We start from the raw sequence: 12876 nt of genomic DNA on the forward strand, positions 1-12876 counted from the left end.
GCACCTCTCAATTAAAAAACTTGACCCACTATACTAGTAGGCCTAAGTTTTAGAGGTGTAATGCCTCCGCATAGAGAATATGAGATTAGTATGCTCTACTTGAAAACATTGTGTTTGCCTTTCGAGATATGTATGGTTGATTTTGAGTTAGTTGAAAGTATAAATTTATATAAATGTATATTCTATATTCAACATTTCATCTCAGCTTTCAGAATCGTATTAAAAAAAAAAGAATATGCTATAATGAAAATCACATTAACAAAGAAAATCTATATGGCGAAAACGATTATTCCTCTCTAAGTTTAGATCAAAATATACATCTTAACGCAAATCTTAATAAATTTTATATAATATACCTCGACAGATCTTCATATAACTACACACTAAGTGTATAAACTTTAACGGCTTTCATAGGTACAAACGTTGAAATATAAAAAAAATTTATATAATATATACTAAATCTAAATATAACAAAATTTTTTAAAATATCTAACTATAAATAATACAAAAAAAAAAAATTATATAAAAATACATACGTATCAAAAAATTTACCTATAAATAAATTAATGTATACACATATTAGAAAAATCAATAATAGTAATTAACGTATTCATATAAAAATTTGAAATAAAAAAAATTAAATTACGTAAACTTTTCTATTCAGTCGCGTCCCGAAAAAAATAGCTAAACTTTTTTCTATTTCTCTGTGAGCCGTTAAAAATTTATGCCTCAATCGATAAAGATCATCAAAAGCTTTTCCACTTACCCAAAAAGCGTCTACATGAAAGCTTAGCAAAAGCTTCTAACGTAATCCTCTTAACAAGTTTCAGAAAAAAAAGTCTACATAAAAGCTGCAAAAAGCTCGCTCTCGATTCTCTTTGAAAGTTCTCTTGCTGCACAACAACATTGCGCTGAGGCTTATCAATGGCTACTGCTCGCGGCCCCATTCCTGATATTAAACCGCCAATTAAATGTTAATTAACACATTTATTCTTATTGGAAAAGTTGTGATTTTTTATTTATAAATAGAATCCAACGCTAATCGAATCGAATCGCTTTACATGCAACTAATTCATGATATGCTGAGCGAGTACTGCGTGATCCTTCCGGGCAAATCAATTAGCAAATTGTTTGTAGAAAACATTAAAAACCAAAACTTATAAATAATAAAAAGTTCACGATTCCCGCTAGAGATAATTGATTTATTTGCATAGCGCACACTTTGGACACTAAATTCAAACAACTTCGGACAAGTTCCGTTTGGGTAGCACAGCTCTGATTTGATATGGCTTTTGCTTTTTGCCTTAAGCAAAAACGTGCTTGGTTTATTTAATGATATAATCGAAATTGTTTTTCAATTGTTATTTTGGCATACTTATTTTTATATATTTCGTAGATGAACCATTCAGATACATTCCCCGTGCCAAAACGCGTGAGCTCTTTCTCGTGCTTTTACTCTTGCTCTTTCTCTCTGACGGCTCCCACACACGTTTATGTCTCCGTCAATCAGTTAACATAATATTTACGTTGGCTATTCGCCAAACGTTTCTCGTAACCCCAGCAAAAGACAATTACAAATATTATCATTGGGCATTTGTGAAAAGCGCTAAACAGTTGAGTAACTCCCATGCGCATTCACAATTGCAACTGTTCGATGCGTAGACAGTGACTATGAAAATAAAGTTCGTTTACTTGCATGTTTACCATATAAAGGTGTTATTGGTTTAAGATATATGATATAGTATGACATATAATGGAGAATTGATGAGTATTTTATATTTTCAACTTTGTATTAAGTCAATTATTGATTTAGTTAATATATATATCTAAAGCAATCCGATTACTTATGAATTTGCAGATATGATAGAAACATAGTGAATTAATTTTTAATGACATAATGGGTATACGAAGAAATCAGGAAGGTGGCAATATACATATAGGTAAAAAATTCAAGATGCCCTGTAAAAAGTAAACAGAAGATAGCTTTATTTACCAGTTACTCTGTATTTGTATCAGAGAATATACATATTTAATATAGGAATATATTCCTATACATATTTAATATAGGATTAAAAACATTTCCTCGTATGCAGTATATGTTTCACAATCAACTCGAAATACCCTCGACAGACAAACATTTCCCATTGGTATTATACCTCGGCGATTACGAATAGGTTGTCGAGCGCAAGCACTTAATACATTTGTTTTTATGAGAACGGGATTAAGATCAGAAAGGTTATCGTGTTCAGATTGTCGAATAAAAAAAAATATAAAAAAATTGCAAAAAGTGAAATAAACAATAAAAACATTTTATATTTAGCCACATGCCGAGCGAAAAACCATTATATATTATATACATATATATACAAATGTTATATATGTGAACATATATATTTCAGATTGCATATCAGCTCAGTGTTCATTCAGAGCATGTGGTTGGGGTTACTTTTCATTTGCTCAATTGAAGTGCAATGACGATTGAGACATTTAACGGGGCATTGCGTGCTCGGCTTTGATAGACGAGTGCCACAGAATCAGATGTGAATTGCTGCACTGATTTATTTACACACATTGCGTGGCACGCAATTTGCAATTTGCCACTTGATATTGCTGCTGCCGCTGCTTCTACTGTTGCTGCTGCAATTGCGTCAGTTGACAGCGCCCGATACGCTGATAGGCGCTGCACTGATTGATGTCGCCCATTGATTATTGATAAAGAGAGTAAACGTATTTTTTAAAGTGTAAATATATTCTTGATGTATGTATATATAAACATTCTTGATTAGGAGCAACAAACGAATCGATATGGAATTCTCGAACTTTCTATTTGTCTGCGAATCAATCTTAGGCTTAATCTTGAAACCTTTAAGAACTAGAGCACTGAAGTTTGCCTTTCCAGTTTTGCCCACTCTACACTATCTACTACGATATGTTCAATTTTTGTTTTTGCCTTTTCTATTATTTCTATTCGTAATCAAATTAATATTCGAGTAATGAAAGAGATATCGAATAACCTTTACATATCTACTACCATTTATGCCATTAGCAAAAGATATATAAGGATATATAAGGATGACCTGATCTATATATACCTACATATGTACATATATATAGCCATTATATTCATATTATTACAGTACATATCAATCTGCATCTAGTACAAACTTGCATCTAATAAGGTTCGCCCAGGGCATCTCCCAGTCAGGCCACTCCCCATTAAAGCTTTGCTCCTTATTCTTGCTGATAAGTAAACCTTTTAAAGTGCGAATTGCAGTAAACGTCACAAAAGTAAATACTGTAAATATATTGCTGTTCACCTATTGCTGATAATTCAAGCCCATTCATATAGTCGGAGGAGCTGTTGGAGCAAATAAGTGAATATGGACGCTGCCTGATAAGAGCAGACACTATTTACTTATATTGCCTTTATTTTTATTTTTAAATATAGCTCTCGTAATAAGTGGAGAGCGCTGAGCATGTGCGCTTGTAAAACGTGCAGAGAGTGCGATATCTCTGCCTGACGATATCTGGAGACGCGACTCGGCTCGTGTCTTGTTGCTCAGCATCGAGAAGCGAGAAGCGAGCATCGAGCATCGTTCGCTGCTTGTGGAGGATTTGCTATTTGCTAATTTGCCTCTCCTAGGGTCTCTCGCAGCTAAAAATGGGTGGCGTTTGATTTACGCAGAAGATATATAAGTTGGCGCACTATGGATATATACATATATAAATATTTGCCAGTGACACTCCAACGCTCAGACTGACATTGACAGTGGAGCTGCTCGATCGAGTTTGTAACTCAGAAAATACATTCGCAAACATATATATTCTATATATACACAAATACCGTTAGCATGAGTCGCGAGTGCTTGAATCGGTAAATATCAAAAATAAACTTACATAAAAAACTTGTTGGTTATAAAAAAAATTGTATAGACTGTGCTTTCTTCTCTATATTTAAAAAAAAAAAAACAAATTACGCAAACTTTGGCACCCAATTTGACCTTCAAATGAACAAAATGAGAAAAATATTGTGCATAAAATAAATAGAAAACAATATTTGTTTAAAAAAGCATTGGATTCCAGAAAAAATACGGCTCTATAAAAAATTATTTATAATTTAAATGAGCCATTAAATTATTTTATTTTGCCAGCTTAATGCAAGCCAAATGTAGAGTGCTGAGAATTTTTATTTATGTTTATTTTTTATGAAAATTTTTTTTTATGAAAATATCTTAAAAAGGTTATTAAATACGAAATAACTGCTAGAATTCAGCTTTACAGCTATTTTTATGCTTGTAAACAGCTATTAAAATTTCCAAAAATTTTGCTTAAATATTTTTAGTAGCTGTAAGACATGCTTATATTATTTTACTATTTCTATTTTCTATTTCCAATAGTATATCTAAAGTTTTTACTTTGGTATAGCATACAAAAGTTTTTCAATAAAAATATTTATAATATTTATAATTAATATTTATATATATATTTAAATATAGAATTTTTGAAAGAGAAAAAAACGAATATTCGACAAATTATGTGTGACCCAAAAAAACAAATGTGCGAGCAAAGTTTTTCTTATAACAAAGATATTGTTTACGTGAACAATTTTAAAGGCTGGAATTACAAGTTTTAAATCTAAATAAAAATTTAAAAAAATAATAATAAAAAATAAAAAATAAAAATAAATACAAAAATTGATATTAAATAACTAACTAGTTATAATATCTGGCTTCAACAGTATTTTTTTTTTTTTTTTCAAATTATATAGCAATTCCTCTAGCCAAAACTAAGATAATATCAAAGCCTAGAGCTCTAACTAGCTTAACGCTTGCTTAGATAGCATAACAGCTATAAGACTCTAGTTTCACTTTATCAGTTTTCTAGACTTTCTATATGCCCTACAACATTTGCCAGTCTCTCCACTAGTCATAGGGCATTAATCTATGAGCATGTTTAGCCATATGGCAGCTGAGTAGTTCAACTGGCAGACATATGTTTAGGCCAGCTGGCCTTTCAGAGAATAGTTGGAAAAATCAATGCTGCAACAAGCAAATTCGCATCAGTAACATCGAAAATTGCGTCTAGGCAACATAAAAATCAATTGCAGCAGCCCAAACAGCAAAAGCAACATATAAGCAAAGCTTTCATTCTATAATAGAGGCAGAAATACAGTAGTGCATGTGTGTGTGTGTGTTTGTGAGTGTGCATAAGATCAAATTTAATTGAAAGGCTTAGGCATGGATGGCCTGCGGCTAATGCTCGAGCATGATTGATGAAGTTGATTTGATTTTGTGTAGGCGCCGTCGACTGTTTGCCTGCTAATGGCAGTTCGATTACAAATCGGCAAAAAAAAAACTGAAATAATAAATAAACTCGTCGAGTTGGCTAATTAAATGGTAAACGTTTCGCATTTCAGTTGTTTGAAGGTATTCAAAATGAAGGCATCGACTTTGGATAAAATCAGCTGCTTCCTGGCCGAGCTGATGGGCACAGCCATTCTGGTGTTCCTCGGCTGCATGGGCTGCGTGAAAACAGATCTCTTTCCCAACAATCATTTGCAGATCATTCTGAACTTCGGCTTCGCTGTGCTCATTGCCATCCAATGCTTTGGCTGTGTGTCGGGCGCCCATCTGAATCCCGCAGTCACGGTGGCGGCCTACGTCTATGAGCTGGTCTCGCTGCCTATGGCCTTCGTCTACTTTGTCGGCCAGATGCTGGGCGGCTTCATTGGCTACGGCCTGCTGATGGCCTTGCTGCCCCCATCCACGCTGGATGTGCCCAACGGCCTGTGCGTGACCCTGCCCCACTCCGAGGTCAACAATCTGCAGGCCTTCGGCATTGAGTTCGTTGTCACCGGCATTCTAGTTATTGTCTGCTGCGGCGTCTGGGATCCTCGCAATGCCAAGCACCACGATTCGGTGGCCATTCGCTTTGGCCTGGCCATTGCCTGTTTGGCCTGTGCCGCGGTAAGTTGATGTCGACCAAATCTGAGAGAGGAAATTCGTTGTTAATATTCCTGAGTTTTGCTTGCAGGGACCCTTCACTGGCGCCAGCATGAACCCAGCCAGATCTTTCGCGCCGGCGCTCTGGAACGGCAACTTCCTCAAGCACTGGATCTACTGGCTGGCACCGCTGAGCAGTGCTGCCATCACTGCCGTCGCCTACAAGACCGTCTTCCGGCGAGAGGTTGTGGAGGCCCAGGTCATCTCCGACGAGAAACTGCGCCAACTGGAGGACGTTCAGCTCTCATAGACAATTGTATAACACTGTGCCAAAATTGCCCCGCTGTACAGGGCATACACACACACACATACACACTTAAAGAAAATCTAATTAGTTTTAAGCTAAGATCGTTATCGACGACTTCTATGCTAATGCAATTGTTGTACTCTAATAGAAATCATCGATTAATAAAGAAAATTTTTCTATCATGAGCAAGTTGGGTTTCTTCAGATGGGATGAGTGTGAAAATCAATAAATGAATAATATAATACATACTATAAATACAAAAATATTTACACATATTGAAATTTCAGTTGACAGTCAATTGTTTTATTTTACTTATTTAAATAAATAAATAAATGTAAAGAAAATGTATTTATTTTTAAATTAATATAAAAATAGTATATCCTAAATTTGTATTATTTATTGATTTTCATATTGTTTATTCAGATCATTTGTTGTAGCTAAGACTATATACAACCTACATATATGTCGGTTTATACATCATTATGTCAGCTTGTATACCATATATCAATACTTATCTATTCTTAATTCTCACTCAACAGTATTACGATTTATTTATGACTGCGAGGATCCTGTCTAATCTTACTTAGTTATTACATTTATATAGCGCCCACTTGAACTGTGAACGCCTAAAAGTAGGCCAGCACTGGATGTTTTGGCAATCATGAGTCAAATGTTCTTTGCGATAACTGCGCGTATTGGCCAAGTTGAGGCGCCACATTCATAGATCTCGGGGTGATAGGATTGGGCATTAAGTGGCACGCCGGGTGGCAATGTGGGTAAGGAATTCTCAGAGCTCGAAACATGATAAATTATCTATTAATTTGAGAATGGGGTTTGACTAGACGATGACAATAGCAAATAGTAAGAAGTCCCATATCTAAGCAAAAAATAAAAAAATATATATACAAAATTCTCATAATAATTAGCATTAAGGTTTTATAATTCATATTGATTGATTAGGGTCCAATTTAAAGTCGAAACCTTGCGCTGCTCGAAGCCAACACTAGGCTAACTAGGCCCACGGGCGCAGACAGTTGGCTCAGTTGTATTTGACTAGCATGTCGCAGCAGAGGTTAACCATTAACGGTTCCACCACCAGCTCCAGGGCGCGATGGCGCTACCTCAAGCTGCGCGCCGAGAATCGGGCGCGAGTGGCCGCCTTCTTTGGCGAGCTGGTGGGCACGGCCACGTTCATATTCGTTGCCTGCATGGGCTGTGTGACCACGCCCCTGTTTCTCAACTCACACTTCGAGCTGAGCCTGAACTTCGGGTTGGCCATTCTGATTGCCATACAGAGCTTCGGCTCCATTTCGGGCGCCCATCTCAATCCGGCCATCACGCTGGCGGCCCTGATCTACGGCGTCATCAACTGGTACATGGCCATAGCGTACCTGGTGGCCCAGGTGGCAGGCGGCTTGATTGGCTACGGCCTGCTGAAGGCTGTGCTGCCCCTGAACGCCATTGTGGGCGTGGACGAGCCGGCGGGCGTTTGTGTCACAGTTCTGAGCAAGGACATTTCAGTGCTGCAGGGCGTCTTCATTGAGCTGTTGATCACCTGCTTCCTGACCATGGTCGCCTGCTCGGTGTGGGATCCGCGCAATGCCAAGCTGAAGGATTCGGTGCCCATTCGTTTCGGCCTGACAGTTTCGTGCCTCAACTTGGCGGCGGTATGAGTAAAATGAGAGCGTATTCGTAATTCGTACAACTTCAATTTCGATTCCCACAGGGCCTGTTCACTGGCTCCAGCATGAATCCGACCCGCTCGCTGGGCCCGGCGGTGTGGAACAATTCCTGGCAGAACCACTGGATCTACTGGGTGGGTCCGCTGGTTGGCGCCGCAATCACCTCGATCATCTATCGATTGGCATTCAAGGGCCGCAGCGAGGAGGTGCTCGAGCTGCGCACCTCAAATGCCCAAATCAACTTCATTGATAAGGTTTAGCGGATGTGTTTGAGCTATATTAGCTTTAAGTGAAGTTTAAGTTTAATATAATCACATTAATTAACTAAAACTAACAAAGTCTGCGACTTTAATTTATTTCTCTTCCGATTCCATATCATAGAAAAAACGCGTGCGATATGTTTATCAGCCTGAGAAGCGAAACTATTGTAGCGACAATAAAAAGAGTGCTATAAAAAAATATTGTTAAAAATCTGACACTAATTAAAGTCTTGTATTAAAGAAAGTGTCTCAATAGACCGACAATCGATAAGATAGCTCGACGTCAGGAAAGCTATCAGATATGTATATGTGTGTACATATACAGACATATTCATTTGTGTCATTGAGATCAGCACATTAGAGTTGTCTGGCTTGCCGAGACGCCAAGGTCTATCGGGGACAGAGTGGAAAAGTAGTTAATCTACTACTTTAAACTGTTCGACATGCTTGAAGATAGATCAATATGATTTTTTATTGTTAGTATTATAATTATCATATTTTTATTTATTTGATAACGCTCGGGAAAAAAAAAACCCAGCCAACTTGTTGGCAACAAACGCCACATGACTGGACATCAGAAAAGGGATTTCAGCTGTAGAAAAAGTTGTCAGTCATTCAGATAAATTGTGTATAGGTATTCAGAAATTGTTTTTATTTATATTTTATTTAGCCTTTTGTTTTTTTTTGGCTCGTCTTTACAAAACTAAAAGTAAGGGTATACAAGTAAGTTACAGTATTCAGTGGGAGTAACTCAAAGTGGACGACGAAAGCGACAGAATAGTATGAAGTTAATCCCAAGGTGAGAATGATTCAGGTTCATATTATTGTTCTATTCCTTCTTTTTTTGGTTCTGTTTCTTCTGCCCTCTGTCGTACGTCATGTTGAGAGATAGATTGTGTCAATATCACTTTTGATTGATATCACTTTTCCGTCCCTAAAAATGACATAAAACTTTTTATACCAGGGGCATGAAACACTCATTTGAAACATGATTGAACTGTGCACGCTGAGCACCTATAAATTTGGCAAACAAAATAACAATAATTTAAAAGATAAGCCTATATAAAATTCTTGGTACGATCTCTAAGGAAAACCGGCAAATAAAACGTGTAATTAAGTTTTTATGTAGAACAGATCGAAGCAGAGTGATATACTGACTATTGGTTAGGGTATATGCTAGTCGTGCCAACTCTCCACTCGAGTTAAGTTTAACAATGAAATGGACAGAAGCCGAACTTTTATATAAACTTAAGTCAACTTAAGGTTGGGATAGTCGATTAAGTTAAGCTTAACTATAAAATTATATTCCACATAAAGAACTAGTAGACAAACATTGACATGATCAAACAAGTGATATCCTTATGTTAGAAGTACAACTCCACAAGAAGAAGAAACATAGAAGAACCAATCTTACGATTGGTTCGGGTATATCATCAGTTATGATAACTATCTATTAGAGCTATGATATACCACACATAGTTAGGGTATATAGTAGTCGTAGCAACTGTGCAGCTATGCTTAATCACATATTCCAAACGGATTTGCTAATCAGGAATGTTATTGGGCATAAATGCATATCACTGAACGGAATAGCAAATAAAACCAATTGGTTTTCTGAAGTGCTTTCCAACAGCTTTAAAGATGGTTATCAAAAATTTTAGTGGCATAGTAATATTAAGAATTAAGAACATATATAAGTATATATATGTAGAGTTAGCTGATAATTGGGTTTAGCAATTGATAATTCGATAATTGATAATGGCCCTTGTTGAAGATTAATGCCTATTGTTGGAATGTGGCTGTGGGGGGTAGCGGGTACCTGTCAATAGGTCGACTAGCAGCGTTAATCGGGCAACGACAACCACCGACAACCAACGACCAACGACGACAATCGACCACCGACGCGACGGTGCAGTCTCCGAGTCAGATTCGCTGTCTTCAGTTGCGCGTTGAACTGCGTGGGGCTAAAACGTTGCGATTGATATTTGCTAAACAACGTAGCTGGCAGAATGGTCGAGCAAAGTGTGAAGACGAGGCAAGTGCACTCAGGGGCGCCTATCTGCTGCAATTTGCTGGTTGTTAAAGTCCAGGTCCTAATCCAGATCTCTATTCGATCCATCTATCTCTTGCAGGAATGAGGTGCTCCAAAATGTTGCGAAATTCTTTGGAGAGTTGTTCGGCACAGCCATCCTGGTTTACGTCGGCTGCTTGGGCTGCACACATTCACCGTCGATCAGTAATTCCGCGTTCCAGGCCTCATTCGCGTTTGGTCTCGCCGTGCTCATCGCCATCCAGTGCTTCGGCTGTGTGTCGGGCGCCCATATCAATCCCGCCGTGACGCTGGCCAGCCTGGTGTACGAGCAGATAACGTGGTTCATGGCCATTTACTATGTTGTGGCCCAGATACTTGGAGGCCTTATTGGCTACGGCCTGCTGATTGCATCGCTGCCCAAAAATATGCTGACCAACGAGATGACCCCCAGGGGTGCCTGTGTGACCTTCGTGGTCAGCAACTTGCCCTATTGGCAGGGCTTCCTCATTGAGTTCCTCATCACGGCTGTTCTGATCTGTGTGTGCTGCGGTATTTGGGATCAACGCAATGCGGAGCAAAAGGATTCCATACCGATTCGCTTTGGCCTCACAGTGGGCTGCATAGCCATCGCTGGGGTACGTATATAATGCCACGCCTCCACATTATGATTGTATAATTGATTTGATTGTGGGTCTACAGGCACAGTACACTGGCGCCAGCATGAATCCGGCCCGTTCGCTTGCACCAGCTGTGTGGAACAATTCCTGGGAACATCATTGGATATACTGGGTCGCCCCCTTGGTAGCATCGCTAATCACTTCATTAGCCTACAAGTACGGCTTTAGAAATACGCCAGAAAGACCAAGCAAAGTGAACATTTCGCAGCCGTAGTTAGTCTTGATCTGTGCATATATCCCAATAATCCACTGGGCTTATATATTTACATAGATGTATCCGACAGACGTTTAGCTATAATTCGAAATCAAAGTAACTAAAATTAAGTTAAGGATGAGCATGTACCACATAGCTTAGCGTCAATCTAGTGAGTAAGAGACGTAAAGAAAAATGTGTATATTCTATGCAGTTTACATTACAAATATATATTAGTAAAGCCCGAAAGAGTTCAAATTCATCAATGTTCTGATTTTCCTTTTGGTAAGTGCCATTTTTTTTAGATTATAAGAAGAGAAACAACCACGGGAGTGCTCGACTCAGAAATATTTAACCCCCCCTTTAAATATATAGACATATATTTATATACATATGTATGTAGATACGTATTTTCCTTTAGAGACGAAGAAGCAGAAACTCTGCTGCTATTTCAGATGAGAGCCCCATATACTTTTTATCGAATCTTATCTTGTCGCCAGCATGTTACAATGGCTTCTGTGCCGTTAGGCAATAAATTATTTTAAATTAGTTGTATTAGCAAATGTGATAGCTACGTAGATAAGCGCAATTAAAGAAATTTAAATTTATCTCACATTTTAAATTTATCTTAGACATTCGTAGGCATTAAAGCTGCACTCATACGCCACATGCCATGGCCATGGATCATTGAGTACAATTATTTAAAGATGTGCACATACATATTTAATATACATATGTATTTATTTGGTCAAGTATCAAAAAAAAAAAAAAAGCTTATGGTTGGAGATACCTATTCCTTATCTCGGCATTTTCAATGAGTAGGGGTCGATAGCATGGTGTGTAGGCATAATGCCAAATTTGAGGCACAACGAAGGCAGCTAACATTTGTCCGCCCAGCTGGAGCAATATACTCTCCGGATCTCCGTTGAAAAGTTGTGGAATGAGCGCTTTGGCTGGATTCATAGAGGCACCAGTGAGCTTGCCCTACAAATTAATACATTATGAGAACAGAGATGAGAGCGAAAAGTCGAAAGAGACTTACGCCTGCCAAATTGCATAGGGTAACCAGGCAGCCCATACGTAGGGTGACCGAGTCGAGAAAGCGTCCGCTACGTACATCCCACAGTGCGCTCCAGGCGAGTATCAGCACCGACGTTAGGAAGGTCTCAATGGCTACGATTTGTACATTGGACAGACTATCCAGTGGCTCAACAATACAAACGCCAATCGTCAAACCTTGCGATAGCATTTGCAACAGCAGAAAGTATCCAAAAGCTGCGCCGGCCAACTGGCAGAAAATGTAGGTGAACATCATGCTGGACCCGATGTGGCCGAGTAGACAGCAAGCAATTGTCACGCACGGATTGGCATGCGCGCCCGATATAAATCCAAAGATATGCATTACCACAACAGTGGCCAGTCCGTAGATGATGCTGGAGATTAAAGATCCGGCGCTATCCTGGTCGTTCGTAGCACCGCCCATACAGCTAATGATCATAAACAAAGCCGTTGCGCTGAACTCACTGAATGCGCGCGTAAATACAAAACTATTGACTAACATTTTCGACATATGCAACATACAATTTAGTACCGGCAGGAAATAATGTTTTATAGAAATCTATGTATAAATGTGTACTGCTTAAGTCGAAAAATGTTTCTTTTCAAAACAACTATTGTGTATGCTGTATGATATCTATGCGTATGCTTGGATGTATACATTTATGACTATGTTGGGTATCTGACAGAATTCTGATCGTTTTGTGTTTTACTGAACATTCACAAT

At 38.3% G+C, this 12876-nt stretch overlaps 3 protein-coding genes across 10 annotated transcripts in view; 2 read left to right on the forward strand and 1 right to left on the reverse strand.

The window, feature by feature from the left end:
* The window catches only part of LOC6579630 (aquaporin), a 22122-nt gene extending 10771 nt beyond the window's left edge, over positions 1–11351 (forward strand). For 3 of the 8 annotated variants that reach the window (XM_015163788.2, XM_015163789.2, XM_015163790.3), the window contains exons 2-3: positions 5417–5966; positions 6034–6434. In XM_015163788.2, coding sequence (XP_015019274.1) covers positions 5417–5966; positions 6034–6252 — 769 coding nt within the window. In that variant the 3' untranslated portion in view covers positions 6253–6434. Of the gene's footprint in view, positions 1–3758; positions 3875–5416; positions 5967–6033; positions 6435–8805; positions 8991–10123; positions 10227–10323; positions 10859–10922 lie in introns of those variants that run through there. The other 5 variants (XM_044010723.1, XM_044010725.1, XM_002005478.4 and 2 more) reach the window with 5 other exon arrangements.
* Positions 6944–8470, forward strand: LOC6579631 (aquaporin). The gene is made up of 2 exons (XM_002005477.3): positions 6944–7916; positions 7976–8470. The coding sequence occupies exons 1-2, from the start codon at positions 7308–7310 to the stop codon at positions 8189–8191; spliced, it is 825 nt and encodes a 274-aa protein (XP_002005513.1). The 5' UTR covers positions 6944–7307; the 3' UTR covers positions 8192–8470.
* A 346-nt stretch (positions 11352–11697) lies between the features above and the next one.
* Positions 11698–12812, reverse strand: LOC6579633 (aquaporin-2). Its single transcript, XM_002005479.4, has 2 exons — positions 12136–12812; positions 11698–12077 (listed from the first exon to the last, which is right to left on the reverse strand). Exons 1-2 carry the CDS (start codon positions 12670–12672, stop codon positions 11868–11870), a joined length of 747 nt encoding a protein of 248 aa, XP_002005515.2. The 5' UTR covers positions 12673–12812; the 3' UTR covers positions 11698–11867.
* Positions 12813–12876: the final 64 nt, after the last annotated feature.

Source organism: Drosophila mojavensis, unplaced genomic scaffold (genome assembly GCF_018153725.1).
Source record: "Drosophila mojavensis isolate 15081-1352.22 unplaced genomic scaffold, ASM1815372v1 contig_80, whole genome shotgun sequence".
Lineage (NCBI taxonomy): Eukaryota > Metazoa > Arthropoda > Insecta > Diptera > Drosophilidae > Drosophila > Drosophila mojavensis.

Bases quoted from the DNA above. Each gene is read 5' to 3' on its own strand.
- LOC6579631 (XM_002005477.3), top strand. From the start codon at position 7,308: ATGTCGCAGCAGAGGTTAACCATTAACGGTTCCACCACCAGCTCCAGG. The intron at 7,917-7,975 runs GTATGAGTAAAA...CGATTCCCACAG, and splicing joins CGTGCCTCAACTTGGCGGCG to GGCCTGTTCACTGGCTCCAG.
- LOC6579633 (XM_002005479.4), bottom strand. From the start codon at position 12,672: ATGTTGCATATGTCGAAAATGTTAGTCAATAGTTTTGTATTTACGCGC. The intron at 12,078-12,135 runs GTAAGTCTCTTT...ATTAATTTGTAG, and splicing joins CCCTATGCAATTTGGCAGGC to GGCAAGCTCACTGGTGCCTC.